Genomic DNA, 21,100 nt, shown 5'->3' with positions numbered 1-21,100 from the left:
GACCCCTCCTCGGCGACGCCAGGCTCCTAAGAGGCTCCGGCGCCTGCCAATCCCCACGGGCTGTCAAAACAAGTCTTCCCTCCCTGTCACAACAGAGCGGAGTGGAGGCCGCCGCCGCCGCCGCACTTCCTGGGGCCGCCGCGCCGCGCTCCGCGGGCAGGTGGCGGGTGCGACGGGCCGCGGGCGTCCGGCTCCGGCCACCCCCGCTCCTCCCCCCAGGCCGCGCGCGTCCCGGCCTCCGAGGCCGCCCGGCCCGGCGCCGGGTGCCTTTTGTCTGGCGCGGAGCGGGCGTCTGCAGCGCGTTTCGGACGCCTCCCTCTCCTTTTCGCCTCTGCTCCCTCCCGCCCGCATCTCGCTCCCGCTCCCGCCGCCGTCCCCCTGCGGACCGCCGGCCTCCCGGACCGAAGCCCGCGGACGTCTGCAGCCGAGCGATGTCTCCTCTCCAGAAAGTTGCCGCCGCCGCCGCCCCCGGGCGGTGAAACAAAGTCTGGCGGGGCCGCCTTCGGGTGCCGGAGCGCACTCGTGCCCAGAGGCTGGACTCCGCTGCCGGGCGTGCCGTCTCCCCCGGAGAGCCCGAAGCGCCGGCCATGGCCGAGGGCGCCGCGGGCAGGGAGGGTCCCGCGCCGCCCGACGCAGCCGGCTGTGAAGACGACCCCCGAGTGGGTCCGGACGCCGCCTCCGGAGAAGGCGTGGCCGGGGCCCCCGGGGGCCGGTGGAGGGACCGTCGCAGCGGGGTCGCGCTGCCGGGGGCCGCGGGGGCCCCGGCGGACAGCGAGGCGGGCCTCCTGGAGGCCGTGCGGGCGACCCCCCGGCGCAGCAGCATCATCAAGGTAAGCGAGGCCGCGCCGCCCCGGGAGCGTGGGTGTGGGTGCTCGGTGCGTCGGGGATCCGGCCAGGATGCGCGGTGTCCGGAGGCATCGCGGGCTCCGCATTGTTTTCTCCCGCCTCCCTCATTACCAGACCTTCCTTCCTCGTCCGGAGGTTCCCAGACTCAGCTCTTGGCCGTGAGAAGCAGAAGTCACTTTTTCCCCCCCTGACAGCAGAGGAAAAGTTCCGCTCTGCGTCTTTGCGTTTTGATGGATGCTTTCCCTCATTTTCTCTGAAAGCTTCACTAAGCCGTTGATGGAAGGAAGAAGGAAGGAGTCAGTGTAGATGCAGACCGCGGGATGGTTGTGCATTGCTCTCTAGAGAAAGGTTAGCTTCCCCCCACCTCCGCCCCCTCCCCCAGCACAGTAAAGGAAATGCACGGTTTATCCTCAAGTGAAAAAACAAAAAAAACCCACAACAACCAAAAACCAAAAAACAAACCAAAACCCCAAACCCAAACAACCCCCTTCCCAAAGACTCAGACGGTCCCGAAATCCCAAGAAGCGTGAACTTTCCCTGCAGACAAGCAGAGTTTTCAGTGGACCCTCCGGCTAAGCGGAGAGCGATGGTGGAGCCCAGAGTTTCTGCACTGCAGAAAGCGCGAGCGGAAAGCAATGAATCCCCCAAGCATCATCCCAGGTCTTTGTGGTTACCGCTGCATGCAGGGAAGATGCTTCCCCACCCCTCAACCACCAGACAAGATTTCTCTTCATCTGTTTGGCCAGAAATCTGTAAGCCTTTCTCTCCCTTATCTCTTTCTGTCTTCCTTCCACTTGGGGCTTACTTCCTGTTGGAAATTTCATCTTTTGGATGCATGACATGTGTTAAGGTATCCTGGAAGTCGCTCTCCCCCCCGGGTTTGGAAAAGGGCGTCTTGGCATAAATGGATGTGAGTAATCATGTACATGTGAGATTAAAATTGATTTTGGTAGAGAAAGTAGTCTGTATGAAAAAAAAATATATATATGTATATATGTAGTCATACAGACTATATATATATATATATATATATATATATATATATTCCAAAGATGACAGTGAAAGATGGACTTGAAACTTCTTTCTATTTTCAGTTTACTTGGTGTGCTAATACATTCAAGACCCTTGTTCAAGGTTAAACTGTGTAACCACCTCATAATGCATGTCTCTTTCTTAGGCTCAAACTTACATTGCCATTGTGGGAAGGCTGTGCTCACGGTACATCCACCCAACTCCAAGTATTGTCTAGGCTTTTCCCCAACACTGACACATGGAAGTTTAAAACCAACAGGAAGATTTCTATATAAAAAGAAGAGTGGGTGGTAGTTGCAAATGACTTATAGTAGTTTTTGTTATTTTGTGCCTTTTAGATTATGTGAAAAGGAATGTGCTATTCTGGGTGTGAATTTAGATAACAAGGAAATGATCACTTTTTTTTTTCTTTTAACCCAGGAGTCAGAAAGCATATTATTTTGAAACAGCACAATTAAGAAACAATTACATTTTGGATTCTAAGATATTGATAAAACATGAGGTCCTGTGTGTGTGAAAACAAACGCCCAACGATAGTTTAAAACATATCACCATAAAAAACAGTGGGCTCTCTAGTGTTGTAAAAAATAAAAGTAACAGAGTGTAAGGAATATACAAATTCTTGCAACTCAATTTGCAGTTTTTAAGTTGTATTATGTGCTGGTTCATATTCTCAAAAAGGCCCTTGCTGAGTAATTTTGCTTCTTTTGTTTTGAAGTTTATTTTTGTGGAAAAAAGAGGGAGGCAACAGAGTATCAACTTAATCTTTTTCCTATTTAATAGTAGAATAAGCATTTAATAAATGGCCTTTATAATTAAAGATCCTAGAAAATGAAGCACATTGTTGTTACTATTTTAAATTAGGTTTTATTGAAAAAGTAATATAAGCATATGATTAAAAAAAAAAATCAAATGTTACAAAGGAGCACGAAGGGAAGACTCCCAGCCACTCCACACTCCCACTTACATGGTCCGCCCCCATCGCTGCTAACACTTTCTTAAGTATCCTTCCAGAAATATTCCATGCATATGTAAGCATATGTATCTGTATATATGTGTGGTGAGTTATTGACGTTCTTGATTTATATAATAAAATTTAAAGTTTACAGGCCTCATATTCTCAAATTTGCTCCAAATGTTTTTGATTCCCAGTGGGTTGTCCAAAATCATTGTGATGTGTCAGTTAATCTTCGGGAATAAACTGGAAGGTGAATTGATGGGTATGGGTCCTTAGGGTCTGTTCTCAGAGAACTTTATTCCCTTCCAATAGGGAAAGAAGCAGGTGATGGGGTTCTGTTCCACACAATCTCGGAGATAAGGACCTTTCTGTTTACATCTTGAATCTGCGGCCCCATGCTTCACTTTAGCAAAGTAAAAAGGAGAGTCTCTAAAAAAGGTCTAGTTCATATAAGAAATATATAGCATGTGGCCTATATTGAGAGAAAAATGCATTCTTCAGAGTTTGGCCAAGGATTCTTTTTATTTGCATTAAAACATACACAGAAAAGAAAGGCTTTAGTACATTTTACATTAATCAAGCTATTAAATTTTCTCTGATTGCCCCAAATAGCCTTCACATAGTGATAATTCATATTTATGATCATAGCTCTGAGCCCCTGAAAGATTGTGAATCATCAAATATTAAATTATTTTCAGTTTAGGATATTGTTTCTATTCTAATTATTTGACTGCTAATTCTCTATTAACTTGAATATTAGACAAATCAGAATAGTGCATTCCTCTATCATGCCAGGAAACAGACTATCTTGTATATTAATAACATAAAGTCTTGCATATTAATAAAAGAATGTTTTCAGTAAATTTGCCCTCTCTAATTTGTAAAAACATGGTTTTAGTTGAGAAAACATTTCCTTCTGAGCTGATGAAGACAATAACAACATTTATCTTTACACATCTTTGTAAAGTCTTCTTTCTACTATAGTGTTTCTTCCCTTATATGCCAAGTCTAAAGTTTTTTTTTTTTTTAAGATTTTATTTATTTATTTGACAGACAGATATCACAAGTAAGCAGAGAGGCAGGCAGAGAGAGAGAGGAGGAAGCAGGCTCCCCGCTGGATGCGAGGCTTGATCCCAGGACCCTGGGATCATGACCCGAGCCGAAGGCAGAGGTTTTAACCCACTGAGCCACTCAGGCACCCCACAAGTCTAAAGTTTTAAAAAATTTAATAGGAGACTTAAACTAGGTTTTCTTTAACCCATCCATTTTTTCCCCTGTGTTTTTTGTGGGTTGATATTTGATAGCATTGCCGCTGAAAAGTGATGCATGTTTTTGGTAAGTGCATTGTTGCATACCATCATATTGCAATAGACTACATCTTAATTGCTTCTTGATGACTCGTGGTTTAAAATGACAAGTTAGTTACATGCAAGACTGATAATATCTAACAATTACGTACTATTCTGCATATGAATATATTTCTGTTTAAGAAATGAGGCCTTTTTCTATCTAATATTTGCTATCAACCTTATAAGTTTTAAATATTTAACACTTTAAATTGTAGTTTATGGTATTTAAACTCCGTGATATTTTGGAAATGAAAGCAGCATAATTCATTTCTTATACTAGATGATGAGAACTGAGATACATACATGTTTTCAGAATAGCAGTTGATTTTTCTTTCATTATATGTAACATGTTGAAGGGTCCTACTTTTTTCCTTTCAATTCTACTTATGTATGAGTTTTCTAGAAAAAAATCATCCTTTGGATCTCATGGACATAGGTTTGTGGGAGGAAGACCGGAGCTGGAAATGAGGTGCTGATACCTGCACCAAAGTAGCTAAAGTAACTGCTTTGGTGTTTTTTGTATCATTATTTTGTGTTATGCCGTCCTCATCTTGTTATGTTCATTGTGGGACTGCTATAGGGGGTTTCTGAGCCATAGCGTCAAAGATACGCCTTGGGTACCTGTTGACACATAAAATTGTGACTATCCTCAGAGGGGCAAGAGGCGTTTTGTTCACATTTACCAAACTCTGCCTACTATGAGTCAAGTGCTAAACTAGAGGCTTTTTATACATCATGTCACTTAATCCTCACAGCAAACCCTCTAAAGTGGAGAAAAGAGGCACAGAAGGCTACTAGTACAATGTGGAGTTCGGATTCATACCCGTGTGGGCTTAACTCCAGAACATGTGCTCTCATGCTGACCCTCAGAGGCAGGGAGTCCGCAATCCGTGAATACTTTCAATTCACAACCTGTGAATCCAGTATGAACATGTGATGCCAGAAGAGTCTGAATCTTGGGCCCTGTGGCTTGTGGGGGAAATGATCCTTTCTCTGCTCCCCCACTTCCCAACCCAGAACACCTGGAGGTGGATGACTCTAGGGAGGGATGACAGAGCTTTCTGTCTTTGGTCATTTTGGGAGGCCTGCGCTGTATTTTGAAATGCAGAGCTATTTGGCAGGTGTTCTACCTGTCGTCCATGAAAGGAGTGCACATCCATTGTGTTACACCAGGCCACCTCTCCCATGTCCCTACCAACAGTCATATTTGTGAGGGGTTGGACTCTCTTTTAGACTGATACAGAAAGGGAACAAGTATCTGGGGCGTAGGAATATGTCGAATCCCAGGAGGGTGATGAAATAGGGGCTTTCAAGTTGGAGCTCTGAAAGCGTTTTGTATGACAGCGATGAAGGATGAGTAAGTATGATTGAAAAATAAAATTGTTAGGCACACCATAACTTAAATAGCCTTCTGTAGATTGGGTTGGGAATTAATCAGCATTTGTAGACTTTTTTTTAAATTGCCTTTTGAAATATGTGTTAAAATTTCCAAATAACCAACTTATGGGTAAATTTTGGAAAAGCCACCAGCCTTTCTGGTGAGCCTGCCTTCAGTCGGGGATGCTTCTCTCAAGGTATGATTCAGCTGTATAAATAGCATTGAACTTCTTAGGTTGATCTGGTTTATTATCCCAGCAACTTCAGTTACAGTGTTTACTTTCCCTGAAATTGCCATAGAAACAGGAACACATTTTGCTTTAGAAGTGGTTGCCTCTCATTGTGGTGCCTTTCTGATCTGGTTTCTTATAATACCTCGTAAGAGTATTAGGAATAAAATTTAGATAAAGACCTTTGTCTTATTTTGATGAAAGGTTTTAGGAGTGCCTGCCAATTAGTGTTTGCTATTGCTATCAGAATTTACACTATTTGTTTACCTTCTTGGAAAATGTTTTAAGTTTCAAAAAGTGTAAGTTAATGATGTATTCATTGAGAGGAGACATATACATTGCAATCTAGACTAAATAGGTTTTTTCCCTTCAGTTTTTTTTTCCATTTTACAGTAGAGAACACAAGTAATTAAATTTTGTACTGTAAAATGTCAATTGAACATATACTGCCAAATAACACCTCAGGCACAGCAGGGTGTTATGAGAAGATATCAGGAGAAGCCGACTTTGCCTTTAGTGTGAATGAACAAACAATCCGCCTCTAGCTAATGCCAGTGCAACTGGCCGGGCAGTGGACTAGGAGTAGCTCAGTCTCCCCTGCTCCTCCCTCACTTTCGTTCAGCTTGAATGACTGTGAACATCAAACATAATTCCATTTTTCAGGAGTAATATCCCAACTGAGATATGTATAAGATTGGACATTTGAAACAATTGTCCAACTGAAAATACTAAACAGCAGCAAGAGGCAGAAGCAATGTTTTGTTTCCTGTTGGGATCTCAACAACAATAAATGAACCATTGGTTATTAGATGGGAAGAGAGAAAAATCTGATTGAACTTTCTATCTAAAAGAAAGATATGAAATCAGTAAACTTTATTATAGTGAAACCTGTCAGTTCTATAAAATCTTATATTTTGATAAGTGTTTTAATAATGTCAAAAGCATTTATTTGTAGTTTTATTGAATCTTATTTATCTCAGCATCCCGGTTCCTATAAAAGGGTACAAAAGACAAAATTTATTCTGATTATTGAGTATGTGAAAAGTGATCATGAAAATTAGCACTAATTCTATTCTATAACAATAATTTTTCTCTTATTTTAAGTTGTCACCAATGTAGTATGTATTTCAGCTAACACTTGATGGCAACAAAATCATAGTATGACAAAGTATTGGAATAGTTCCTTGGATTTAAAATTGAACTTGATCTGTCATTTTATTTGTAACATCTCATGTGGATGTGTTTAAGAGAAATATAGTAGTTTATTTTTAACTGTACCATTTAACTCATTTTGCTAATAATTAATCTAGCATTTCTTTGAGAAAGTGGGTTGTATATGGTGAATAGAAAGGAATCATTATTTATATTCTCATTAACACTCCAGGAAGAAGAAAGGCAGGTTAAAATAAAAAACAATGCAATCCATTTAAAACAAAACAACCTACAAACCAAACTATTTTAGAAAGTGTGTTTAGTTTCCAAAGATCTCTTAAATCACATTTGTAAATTTATGAAAGTACGTAGCAGTGTTTTTCCTTAACAATGCAACTTTGTATTCAAAAGATTAAAACACCTTTGAAAGATAACATCACCTTGTTAATTCTTTCATGTTGACCTGTCCAAGAGCCTTTTTTTTTTTTTTAAAGATTTTATTTATTTATTTCACAGACAGAGATCACAAGTAGGCAGAGAGGCAGGCAGGGAGAGAGGGAAGCAGGCTCCCTGCTGAGCAGAGAGCCCGATGTGGGGCTTGATCCCAGGACCCTGGGACCATGACCTGGGCCGAAAGCAGAGACTTTAACCCACTGAACCACCCAGGTGCCCTCAAGAGCCTTTTAAAAGATGCTAGCTGAATCTGTATTAGACGAAGCATGGGCAATATGTGTAAGCTAGCATACTTGAATTCCTGTGTGGTACAATGTGATGGTTAGAAATGATTGTGAGAGAGTATGCAGAACACCTTCTCTTTGAGTTGTTGAGGGAGATCAACACAAGTAAGGCAAAAAGAGACAAAAGAATGCCAAGATTTCAAGGCAGAACTCTATAGAGAGTTGGGCCTGATCACGTTGTAGGGACTTTCCCCTAAGGCACAAGTGATTTCAGACCAAAGTTGGCCAAATAGCTTGTGTGCTTAAGCCTACACCCCGCATCCCAGATCTGACAGCCAATAACAAGGGGAGTTGCTCAGGGGCACAACTCTTAGGGTCAGAAAATAAGGAGTCAGAAGGGGGAGAGTGAGTTCCTGCCAAGTTCTCCCTTGACTCAGGCTGAATCCTAGGGTCTGGCTCAAAAAAAGGGCACCTGTTTTGGAAGAACCAGTGCAAAAGGCACTATTCTGACCCCTTATAGGTCAACTCTTGATGTTGCGTTCAGGACAAAGAGAGAACAACATCCTATGTGCACTCTGACTTTTCTCTCCTTTGGAAGCGAAGCTTTCAAACATTGTCCGTCATTGTCCTTGGACTTGTAGCTTCTTAATTATCAGGACTAATTTTTGGAGGACAAGGTGGAGGAGGACAGGAGTTTGTTCTCCCCCTAGAGGCTGACATATAAGTTGCAAAGACCTCTTCAGCATTTGGTGAACTCTTTCAAGATACTGGGAATGATTGATTCTCTTCTATAATTAAATATTACATATTTAGAAATATTATTAATAATTCAACATATTTATTTTAAAAGTTTATCTAATAGATAAAACATCTTGAAGAGACGTGACATCTTGAAGAAATTTTTCTTATTGAGACATTTTCTTTATAATAATAGTATAAGCCCATGTAACTTCTATTATAGCCTCGCATTGTTCTAAGTGCTTAACGTGTGTTAACTTAGTCAAATCTCACAATAACCACGAGGTGAGTATTTTTTATTATCTCCATTTTTATAGACAGAGAGATAAGTGGCTTGCTCAAAGTCACATAGCTAGCAAATGGCTGAGCCAGGAAATAAACTCAAATAGTCTAGCTCTAGAAGTTGCCTTAATCTTTATGTTATACATCCTCTTAAATAATATTGATTTAAACCTTAGCTACTGTGGGTGAAATGGCATTTTATGCTTACCTTAAAAACTAAGTTTAGCTAACAAAAATTTTAAAGAAGTGATTCTGAAAAAGTTTTGGGAGGCTCTTAAGGATTATTTGAATACTTTTTTTTTGGAATACATTTTTAGAGTTTTATAACCTTTCATGTAACATACCTATGACTTTATATTAATATTGTATTCTGCCTTATCTTGAGAAGGGTGGAACTCCTATTAGCATTTTACTTTTTGACCGGAATTACCACCCTTACCACGAGACACAGCTTGTGATCCAGCTTCGGTATAAATTAACACAGGCTGAGGAATGGCCTGTTACTTAATCACTGCAACTTGATACAATTTATTTTCTAATTTGATAGTTTTACCTTCCAGTATCAATAAATCAATAAGGAGCGTTTGAGTTTTTAACCCAAGGAAGTTGTAATTTTGTTAAGTGGTAGTGTATATGATGTTGTGTGATTGAGATTTCCTTCCAGTTATGTTTGAGGTAAGTGTAGTTCTTCACACATAGGAGGAGCTTGGCATATATTCCATTATATATTCCATATATATTTGGAATTCCATTAAATTGGAAGTGTTTATAGTCATTTATTTCATTTTATTTTTTTTGGTGGGAGATAGAAATTCCAAAGTCAATATGTGGGAAATTCAAATACATGATTATGTCAAGAAATTACTGTGCTTATGGCTGCTTTATTGTGTTAAAGGTAATGAGTCTGTTCTTCTCTTCAGAGATACAGTATGGTGACCAGGGGGTACCCAGAGACTTGTCCCCATCACTTGGAGACTAGTTAGGTATTAAAAGCATAGTCAGCTCTTTTGTTGAAACATCCATATGTTAGTTTTTATTATCTATCTGTAGTTATGTTAAGTTATTATTTTTAAAGATTTTATGTATTTATTTATTTGAGAGAGAGGGAGAGAGAGAGAGTGATCATGAGTGAGGCAGGAGTGGGGAGGAGCAGACGGAGAGGGACAAGAAGAATCCACACTGAATGTGGAGCATGAGGCAGGGCTCAATCCCACAACACTGAGATCATGACCTGAGCTGAAATCAAGAGTTGTCTGCTTTACTGACTGAGCCACCCAGGTGCCCTGCAGTTATATTAAATTATTGAAAAGACCTTGGACCTTGGCTTTCTCTTTCTCTTTTCCTATTGCAACATTTGCACTATAAGATATTTGTTCACATTCTTTTAAAGCAGATTTTTGGGATAGTCTTTATCCAAGGACAATTTTGTCATGAGAAGTCATATTCAGAAGAGTTAGCAGTTATGTTTGATGAGATGTTGAGAGTCTTGGAGTTTGGGAGAGAAGAGAAGGAGAAGGATCAGGGTGTGGTGGAGGGAAATGGAGTCAGATGGGCCCGTATTTATAAATGGACAGCTAAACAGCTTAACGAATGTCTCTTTACCTGGATCATTCTACCAGAAATTGTTCATTTGGGAATTCAGGTTTTTCGGATTTTGATGGATTTTTGGTTCTTCTGGAGAGTGTTTTAACTAACTAATAGCTCACACTTTAACACACCTAACAGTAATTGCTGGGCACAAAGCCATTTGCGCGAGACATTCCTGGGAAGGATCTAGGAAAGATTGGTCAGGGTTGTTGGACAGAATGCTTGCATTAAAGATGAGTTTTGTCTATTTTGCTGGTTTTCTAGCCTCAGCCCCAGGAAAGTCCAAGGAAATTCTTTACTGTTGTACCCTCAGCATGATAGTCTCACCAATACAGAAGACTGGCTTCTGACAAATGGGCCAATAGAGAAGTTAATGTAATGAGATGGACGTAGTTGGGAGTGCTGGAATTAACTATTACTCAAAACAAAAGGTCTGACATTTTATAGGTTCAGGGGACCATGAACTATTGTGTTCAGCCACCAGGTCTGGTGTTACAGAGAAGCTGCTTTCACCACAGCCCTACCTATATCTCTATCCCAGGCTAAATGAGAGGAGGACTGGGAGGGAGGAGGTAATGTGGAGACGTGTGATGGTTCCTGAAGAATCTGTTCCTTTCACATTCCTCATTGGGGTTTGGGGGGAAGAGCTCATGACCTTTTCTGAGGCAGAGGAAAAAGGACTGGAAAGAATATGTGATGGTGGTGACATCCAACAGTCCTCGCCTCTACCAAGTCTCCATATAAATTGGGATTGATGCTCATCTTCTCTCTGGAAGATACTCAGTCTCTCTGGAAGTCCCCCTGATGCTGGGTATAGAGAAAGGGAACACTATAGAAGATGGCCAGGCATCTTGCTCGTGCCCCACCCAAAGAAGCCATTTGGGTAGAGGGACTCTTAACAAGGGGCAAGGTGAGGGGTAAGAGGAAGATATCAGTGTCCAAGTCAAACCTCTAACACCAGGATGATGAATATGCAAGGAAGGAGGGCACTGTGGAGAACCAGCAGCTCCAGAGAGTCTGCATTTGGATGCCTGCCTCACAGAGAGAGCCAAAGGCCAGGTTAGTGTTAACCTAAGGAGGAGAGAAAACTTACCCAGTGAGGCCTGCAACATCCCTCTGGGACTATCTGTGGAAAACCTTGGCCTCTCCTATCCCTCAGAGGGAAGAGCAGAGAGGAAGAGAAAGGGAGAAGTGGGTAGAGTAGACCCACCCCCAGCTCCAACCACTGTAACCGCCATTCTAGCTTGCCTTGTGGGCAATGGGGTAAAGAAGAGGACTTTGAACACAAGACTGAAGTTATAAATGAATAGGACTGAGTTTTTATGAACTTGAAAGAACCCTTCTAATAACTGAGAGAGATTGAAACATTACGGAGTCTGAGTGAGCTATTGGTAATAATCAGAGTACCCAGGGAAAAGAGCATCCAAGACAGTATGGTTGGGAAAAATAAAACTCGCAGGTTTGTACTCTAACAATCTGAGACTACTTAACTATCAATTACATTATTATAGAATTGGAGAGCTTAGAGATCATTCTCTAAATTTACCCCTTCATTTCCTAAGTATGGCTGTCCACCATCTCTCCTATTTATCCAGGGCACCATTGTAGAGAACTATCTGTGATACCATAAATAGGGAATGGAGGGTTCTTTAAAGATTTCGTGGTATGGTATACAATAATAGCAGGCACTAATATTATCAAGATTGTACATTATCTTTAATTCTGATAATGTGATAAGACATAGCTACCATTATCATTTCAACCCTAGAGAGGAGGAAATTGAGACTCTGAGAGGTGTGGAAACTTGTTTTAGGTCTCACACCCATTAAGGTGGGTGGAAGGCAGAAATTTTCCTCCTTATTTTCTTTTATTCACTAAACCTGCAACTCCAATACTCCAATTTTCCAAAAAAACAGTGATTTAAGAACATACTGATCTGGTTGGAATGGGGCCAGGCAGAAAACAACTTAAGGTGGTTCAACCTTGCTTTGTTCTGCAATAAAAGCAACCATCATTTATTGAGCTAGGTGCCCATACATCATTTCTTTTTTTTTTTTTTTTTAAAGATTTTATTTATTTATTTGACAGAGAGAGATCACAAGTAGACAGAGAGGCAGGCAGAGAGAGAGAGGGAAGCAGGCTCCCCGCTGAGCCGAGAGCCTGACGTGGGACTCGATCCCAGGACCCTGAGATCATGACCCGAGCCGAAGGCAGCGGCTTAACCCACTGAGCCCCCCAGGCGCCCCCCATACATCATTTCATTTAAGTTGGAAGTCAGAGGGATCTAAGAAACAGTACTAGATCAAAGGTGATTGTTTTGGCATACCTCTTAGATTGGGAGTTTGGGTTTCATACTCATCCAAACCTACATTTTAGAAACCCTAAATATATTGCTGCTGTAAGAAATTACCACAAGCTTAGTGGCTTCAAACAGCACAAATTTATTATCATCTAGTTCTAGAGTTCTGAAGTCTGAAATATGCCTTACTTGGCTAAAATCAAGGTATTGTCAGGGCCGTGTTCCTTTTTGGAGGTTCTGGGGAAGATTTGTTTTTGTTTTTGTTTTTTGGCCTTTTAGTGTCTAGAATCTGCATCCTTTTTTGGGATCATGGACCCTTCCATCTTCAAAACCAGTGATGCCTGGTAGAATCTTTCTCACATCACATGCCCTTTGATTTTCCACCTTGCTCCCTTCGAATTCTCATGCCTCCTTTTTCCACATTAGAGAATCCGTGGGATAACATTAGGCTAACCCAGATAATCCCGGATAATCTTCCTCTTTTAATCTTTTATTTTAAAGTTGGTTGATGAGCAACCTTAATCCCATCTGTAGTGTTAATTTCCCTCTGCCATGGAAACTAATATATTCACAGGTTCTGGAGAATGGGACATAAAAATCTTTGGAGGCCATGATTCTATCACATCCCAGTTTTACAACTAAGTAATGGCTACAGTGATGGTTTTTTCCAGTTTCAGATGAATTTTATAAGATCCTTTCAACAGAATGATATTTTGTTAACAAATATGAACAGTCCATTGGGTTAAGATTTAGGATTTTGATAGTAGTTTTATTTTTTAGAAAGAGTTCTTTTTTTTTTTTTTAAATTTATCCAATTTAGAAAGATTTTATTTATTTATTTGATGAGAGTGCAAGAGCAGAGGTGAGGAGAGGCATTGGGAGAGGGAGAAGCAGATTCCCACTGAGCAGGGAGCCAGCAGCACAGGGGCTCAATCCCAGGACCGTGGGATCATGACCTGAGCTGAAGGCAGATGCTTAACGACTGAGCCACCCAGGTACCCCATCGGCTGATTTCTATCTAGAGTTAGAAAGAGTAAGTTTAATTACTATCTAGATATCTGGATTTCTATCTAGAGCTAGAAAAAGTAAGTTTAATTACTCATGTGACAAGTTTCAGCATATTTGAAAGGAGTTATGTGGATGTCCCCTTCCACACTCCCACCATAATAGCCCCTGACGTTTATTGAGTGTTATCATGTCTCACTGTTCTAAGCACTTTACATGTATGAACTCACATAAGTCTCACTAGGGTTATGAAGTAGGGACTATCTACCCCATTTCATTAATGAGGAAATTGAGGCACAGGAAGGTTAAATAATTTGCCCAGATTCACACAGCAAGTAATTGGCTTGCTCGTCTTTATCTGTATTTTGTTTAAAACTTTGTTCTGAGATCACAATGCTGGTTGCTATGTCACTTGCACTGTGGTCAACTATATTAGACTGTTTTACCTCCCTTTTCCTGGATGCTGTATTTCTTTTTTAAAAAATATTTATTTATTTGATGTAGAGAGAGAGAGAGATCACAAGTAGGCACAGAGGCAGGCAGAGAGAGAGAGGGGGAAGCAGTCTCCCTGCCTAGCAGAGAGCCCCATGTGGGGCTTGATCCCAGAACCCTGAGATCATGACCCGGGTCAAAGGCAGAGGCTTAACCCAGTGAGCCACCCAGGTGCCCCTGGATGCTATATTTCTAAATGGATACAACCATCAGGGGAATTTTCCTTCTGAGGAAACAAAACAAACGTATTTCACTGATAGCAGTTCAGCAAATTATCTTTGTATTCCAGAGGGTATGCTCCTGAATTTGAGAGGATCTGATGGGTTCACTGAACACAGGCTTCATATGGGGGTTCCATTAAATTTAATAGGCTATGGAAAGCTGTTGTACTTTTCTTAAATGGGTGAGTAATTGGTAAAAAAAAAAAATAGTAGTTAAGAAATATTTCCTTAAGAGCTGTGTGAAACAATGGAGATAATTAAGAATTAAGAGAGTAGCTAACAGTTTCTAGAATTAGGTGCTCGGTCCAGGAGGTAATGTACCATTGTCTTTCCAGAGGTAGGTCTTAGAATTAGACTACCAGAATCGGAATCTTGATTCTCTGTTTATTAGCTGTGGTGACATTAGGCAGGTCACCTCATCTCTTTGACCCTCCTTGTTTTCTCCTGGAATGAGGCTCATTATAGGAAAGTTTGTAAATATATATAAAACGTGAATGAAAACTTGACTCTATATTGAAAAATACCATGTCTGACTTAGACTTAGGTTTTCTGTTCTGTGTTCCATATTTGATTGTGAATTCCTTAAAAGCAAGAACACTTTGGAACTGTTTGATTTGTGGTCCTCAGAAGGGACCACAAAAAGAGAGAGCATAATGCTTTGTAAAGATGGGCCTTTTAATAAATAATGACCAATCTTAAAATAAATCCTTAAGATTAAGGAAAGGAGTGAACCATAACTTTGGCAGCTGTTTCTCAATTTATTGTGAGTAATAGTATGGTTAAGGGGCCATGCTGTTTGTTTTTTTCCACAGCCTTTTCAAGCAAGGCTGCTAAGAATCCACAGAGCTTTCCCCTCATCTTCTGTCTTAGGTGTTACCATTTGGCAGGTTCTTATAGGTGAGGTCAAGTCAGGTTAGAAGAGGATATGTAACATTTTCTGTCTCTACTCTTATAATTAGATTTAAACCATATCTTCTTTTATAATTATTGCTTTTTTGCATCATGTTTTTTTGTTGTTTACTGAGATATAATCGACATGTAATATATTAGTTTCAGCTGTACAACATAATGATTTGATATTTGGATATATTGTGAAATGATCACCACAGTAAGTTTGGTTAACATCCATCAGCACACAGAGTTAAAATTTTTTCTTGTGGTGAGAATTTTTAAGATTTACTCTCTCAGCAACTTTCAAATATATAATAGAGTATTATTAACTATAGTCATTATGCTGGACAGTACATCCCCAGCACTCACTTATTTTATAACTCGGAGTTTCTAACTTTTGACCACCTTTACCCATTTAACCTATCTCCAACGCCCCACCTCTGGTAACCACTAACCTGTTTTCTCTATCTATGACTTGGATCTTCATAGCAGTGAGATATTTTCCTTTCTCTTTCTGACTTGTTACACTTTGCATAATGCCCTCCAGGTCTCCATCCATGTTGTTAAGAATGTCACTGTTTCCTTTTTTTTTTCATCACTGAGTGATAGTATTGTGATATATATATATCACACTTTTAAAAATCCATTTGTCCGGGGCACCTGGGTGGCTCAGTGGGTTGAAGCCTCTGCCTTTGGCTCAGGTCATGATCCCAGGGTCCTGGGATCGAGCCCCGCATCGGGCTCTCTGCTCCGCGGAAAGCCTGTTTCCTCCTCTCTCTCTGCCTGCCTCCCTGCATACTTGTGATCTCTGTCTGTCAAATAAATACATAAAAATTAAAAAAAAATCCATTTGTCCATGGATGGGCACTGTCTTAGCTGCTATAAATAATGCTGCAGTGAACATAGGGGTGCATGTATCTTTTCGTGTTAGTGTTTTCTTCTTTCAGATAAATACCCAGAAGTGGAATTGCTGGATCCACAGCTTCCTTTATTAAGGCACCGTGGGTATTTGGAATTTTGGCTGGAATCCTCGTGCAAACCAATGCATTCAATCTGAAAGATCGTAGTAAGAACTAAAGAGAATACATTGCTGCTGGATGACCTTGGGCCGAATCCCAGTACACCTACCAGTAAACTTAGTTGAGGAGGCAGTGTTTCTGACAGTTTAAAGGCTGTAAACCCTTTTGGTAGAACAAATAAGCAGTATTATTTAGGCTTATCAGCTATTACCCTGATTTTGGCAAAAGGAAATGAATTAGAGCCTATCTTGTGAACACTGGGAAATTACAGCAGCCTTGTGTCTCATCTCACCAACTCTGACAAGAGGGACCACATTTTAGATTTTTCTTGTGTCCTCTGTAGCTCCTACTGAATGTTAGGCACAATCCAATCTTGTATTTCTCTCTCAGACTGAATCAAGATCATTTATTCTTTCCCATATTTCTGAAAGAATTCTTTTTTTTTTTTTTTAAAGATTTTATTTATTTATTTGACAGAGAGAAATCACAAGTAGATGGAGAGGCAGGCAGAGAGAGAGAGGGGGAAGCAGGCTCCCCGCTGAGCAGAGAGCCCGATGCGGGACTCGATCCCAGGAGATCATGACCTGAGCCGAAGGCAGCGGCTTAACCCACTGAGCCACCCAGGTGCCCCCTGAAAGAATTCTTTACAGTTAACATAGTTTACTGTTGCTAGGTTCACCGTACTTAACAGAAACTGAAATCTTTGGGAGTCAGCTTGGGTGGGTGGGGAAGGGGACAGAGACTTGAGAATTTGATCTGCGATCCTGGAATCTCAGCTTTGCTACTTTGGGGTGTTTATGTTTGTTTCTGTGTGTTCATGAGCAAGCTTCAAAACTTTTTCTAAGCCTCAGTTTCTTCTTTGGTAAAATGGGAGTTATGATGCCTGTCATTCAAGTTTGCTATATAGCCTGGAGGTGAGGAATACAACATCTATATATATCTATTTAAGATATATTTTAGGCTATACCTAACAAAGAGAGGACTTGACAAGACATTTAACTAGATGATAGTAATGAAAAGTCTAGAATTCTATAAAAATTTTTACAGCACATTTTATATGCTTTCTCAGCAGCTGTGGTCAGTATTTCTTTCTCAGTGGCTTTCCACCAAACCTCATAACAGCAGCATGCTAGTGCTCTAAGAAGCAATCCTATGGGCTGCCACCATCTCTTCATCAAACCATGCATGACATCCATTCAGTCAAGTTATCCTTCTGTTTTCATGAGATGCTTTGCCCACAATCATTTAAATTAATGCATGGGGACATGGGCCATGTCTGGCATCTGAGCCCTGCCACCTACACCTCATTCTCTGAGTTACAACTAATATAAAAACTAAATTAATTCTTTTGGTAATTATATATAAAGGGATTTCTTGGTTGTGACAAATTTTTTCTCTTTCATTCAAGTATTGAAAATTAATTTGATATATAATACTACACATGAGAGGGAGGGGAGGGATGTGGGCTAGTGTCTCATTATTCAATGTTTTATGTTATTGTATCTTTAAATGTATACTTAATATCTCTTCTGTGGTGCCAAGGCCACCGAAATTTGACTCTACTAACAGCCTTTTTGGCAATACTCATCAATTTCTTTCATGCTATAATAATTTGGCAAAGTTACTTTTAATGATTGATTCATTCAACTGTCTGTTCATTGATACTTCTGCTGTTTGTAATAGAAATTTGAAGGTATTAGAGACATGCTTTATACCCAGTTTATTAAAGCAAGAATCTCATATAAGAAAAGAAGTGTTTTAAAAGTGGTGTAGAACTGAGCTCCAAGCTAGGTGCTTAAAAATGCTTATTGAATTTTGAATTCAAAAATTATCTATTGAATAGATACATCCAGTGCCATGTATCTGTTTGCTGGATATTTCCACATCCCTGGATTTGCCCTTTTCTATGTTTCCCATCTTCCCAGTTGCCCTTGTAGCAATCTGGACATGATAGTTTCCTTCTTCTCTCCTCTAACATCCAGTTTGTTGTCATGTTCTCTTGGTTCTACCTCCTGAAGAGTTCTCACTGTCTCCGATTGCAGCTGCTTCTGTACTTGGCTTCTATCACCACCACATCTTTGTGTCTAGCTTGTCTTCCAAACCACCTTCTTTCCCCGACTCCATTCAGTGTAGTAATAGCAGCAGAGTCTCATTTCTAAAAGGCAAATCTAGTCATATCAAAATCCTGCTGAAAAATTTTGATGACTTCCCACTGCCCTTGGAATAAAGTACAGATTTCTTTACTTGCTTCAGCAGGCCAGGTACAATGTGGATCCTGTTAATCTTTCCAGCTCCATCTCCCACCATGTCCTACCTATCACCTTCTATTCTGTGAGATGTTCTTATATTAGAGACCACAGTGCCCTGCCCAGAGATGGCCAATATACATTAGCTATTCTTATTATTCTTGATGTGTCTTCTCCGAAAGTGGCACAACTGGGAAAAAATGCTTTTAGGAGCATTAAACAAGGAAGGTTGGAAGGGAGAGAAGCTCAGAATTGAAAAGAGGATATGATAATAGTCTAGGTGCCGTCCACTAAATGGATAATGGATACCATGATAGTAATTAAGAAATTATTAAATCCATTAAACTTTTGGAAAACATTTTGGGGGTTGGTTTTGAAAAATAATTCAGTATAGCATATAAAAAAGACTCTGTTGGATCTTGAAATTTATTGTTTCCTGAGGTTATGATCTAGTTTAGCCAAGTTGCTAGGTAGTCACTCTTCAAGATTTACATTGTTTTCCAATGTCCCCAAATGGTTATAGTACCGTTGTTAAGTGTTTAGTTGGCTACAGAATTTCCTTAAATTGTGATTTTTAGTCAATGGAATATGATGACTCACAGGGAATGTAATGTTTTCTGTCTTAGTTTACTGATCTTTATCTTTATGTGGTCAAAAGTCTATGTTTCTGTTATTCTCACAATTACCAAATGTGTTTCTGTATAAGGGAGGAAATTAAGTGTAATTTGGTTAACATTTTGTGTCTAGCATGACAAATATTAATAACTTGAGGCTGAATCATTTAGGTCATGATTTAAAGATAGAGACAAGTTTTTCACTACTGTTTATTTGTAGTATTACATACTTTGGGTTGAAAGATCCATTTTCATTAGTTTAAATAGATCTTTTGAAAATATCAGTATTTCAGGGATGCTTTATTTAATGAAACTTTTTGCAAGAGATTGGTTGGTTTATCTGATGGCTGTTGTCAGGTATCTTTGGAATAATATACATGCTACTTAAATGATTTTCTTATACTATTAACATGTCTCAATGATCAAAATTACCTTTGAGTCCAAAACTGACAATAAAGCAAAACATTTTATTTAATAATTTTGATTTTTAAAATTAGATTCAAAGTTTTACTTTTTTTCTAATTCAATATGTTCGATTAAGTGGAATTGTATATCTAGCATGGGATTTAAAAAAATTCTTATGATTGTTTAAACATTCTTATGAATGTTGATTATCATTTAACAGTCGAGTATGGATTTTTTTTTCAAGTATGGATTTTTGTAAAACATTTAGTAATGGTGATTTGGAAGTTTAGAATAAATCTTTTAAAACTCATAGCTTTGTGATGTCAGGGGAGACTTTGTAAACATATCTACATAGTGATGTGAAATGCACTTGTATGGACAGATTGCATCAATTTTATAATTATGTATGTAAATCCATAATTGAATATTCCAGTTATTGCTATTTGGGTAAAAGCTGTTATGCCCTCTTAAGAAGCATATTGAGAATAGATGGAAATAGAGTATCTTTAACTGTCCTAAAACAATTCTATAAATGGTTACTACTTTCTTTCAAAAGTTAGGAATCCTATTGAATTCATTTCAGTTCTTTACATAGTTGCCAGCTGACTGTATAATTACATGCCATATAACACAAAGCATGATTTATGGTACTATTGTTATAGAGTCTTACTAAATAAAATAATAAAAAATAGAAAGTATAGTATTAGTAGGAATACTGTAGGTAGGGTTGTCAGACAAAATTTAGGACACCCAGTTGGATTTGTGCTTCAGATAAACAACACATAATTGTTCAATGTAAGTGTGTCCTATGCAAAAATTATTCATTTTTTATCTGAAATTCAAATTTAGTTAGGTGTTCTGCATTTTTCTTTGTTAAGACTGGCAACTCTAGCTGTAGCTGGTTGGGTAAAATATAGGTAATAGCAAAGGAACAGCTTTTCTTTTTTTTTTTTTTTTTAAGATTTTATTTATTCATTTGACAGAGATCACAAGTAGGCAGAGAGGCAGGCAGAGAGAGAGGAGGAAGCAGGCTCTCTGCTGAGCAGAGAGCTCGATGCGGGGCTCGATCCCAGTACCCTGGGATCATGACCTGAGCTGAAAGCAGAGGCTTTAACCCACTGAGCCACCCAGATGCCCCAGGAACAGCTTTTCTAATGGAACAGAAATTTTCCTTAAAGTTCCTCCAAAATTAAATGAAGAATATTTTGGTCACCCAGCTGATAAGTCAGTTTGAAGCTTGGATTTGAACTTAAGGACTTAGCTTCAAGAGCCATGCTCTAGCACTGCCTTTCATATATTAGTATTTATATTAGTGAAATTAAAGTTAATTCTGATATTCTACTTTATTTCATCCTGTATTATTTCAAAGTTTAGCTTCCTTAAGGTCTTTAAAATAAATATTTTATTTTATATTGAGAAATTAATTCAGTTAATAAATTGAATTATTTTCTAAAGCTAAGTATTTTTGACATGATAATTTTCAAGAAACATGTAGATTATTGCTATTCTGTTCTAAGCGGTGTTCATTAATTTAACCAAATGTTTTTGTTTGCTGGATGATTAATAGTGCTTTGCTTTTAATTTTTATGTTAAGACTGAATTACTGTTTTTGCACCAAGGAACTGGGAAGCAGCCATGATTTGGAGCTACGTACTGTTTTGCTTGTTTCTTTAGCTTGGC

At 39.5% G+C, this 21,100-nt stretch overlaps 1 protein-coding gene across 2 annotated transcripts in view; it reads left to right on the top strand.

Annotated features, from left to right (window-relative positions):
• Nucleotides 1–484: 484 nt before the first annotated feature.
• PLCL1 (phospholipase C like 1 (inactive)) overlaps nucleotides 485–21,100 on the top strand; it is a 369,301-nt gene continuing 348,685 nt past the window's right edge. For both annotated transcript variants that reach the window (XM_059168493.1, XM_059168492.1), the window contains exon 1: nucleotides 485–830. In XM_059168493.1, coding sequence (XP_059024476.1) covers nucleotides 588–830 — 243 coding nt within the window. In that variant the 5' untranslated portion in view covers nucleotides 485–587. The remainder of the gene's footprint in view (nucleotides 831–21,100) is intronic.

This window comes from Mustela lutreola, chromosome 3 (genome assembly GCF_030435805.1).
Source record: "Mustela lutreola isolate mMusLut2 chromosome 3, mMusLut2.pri, whole genome shotgun sequence".
Lineage (NCBI taxonomy): Eukaryota > Metazoa > Chordata > Mammalia > Carnivora > Mustelidae > Mustela > Mustela lutreola.
Note: the sequence above shows the minus strand (reverse complement) of the source record. Positions and strands in the feature narration are given on the sequence as shown.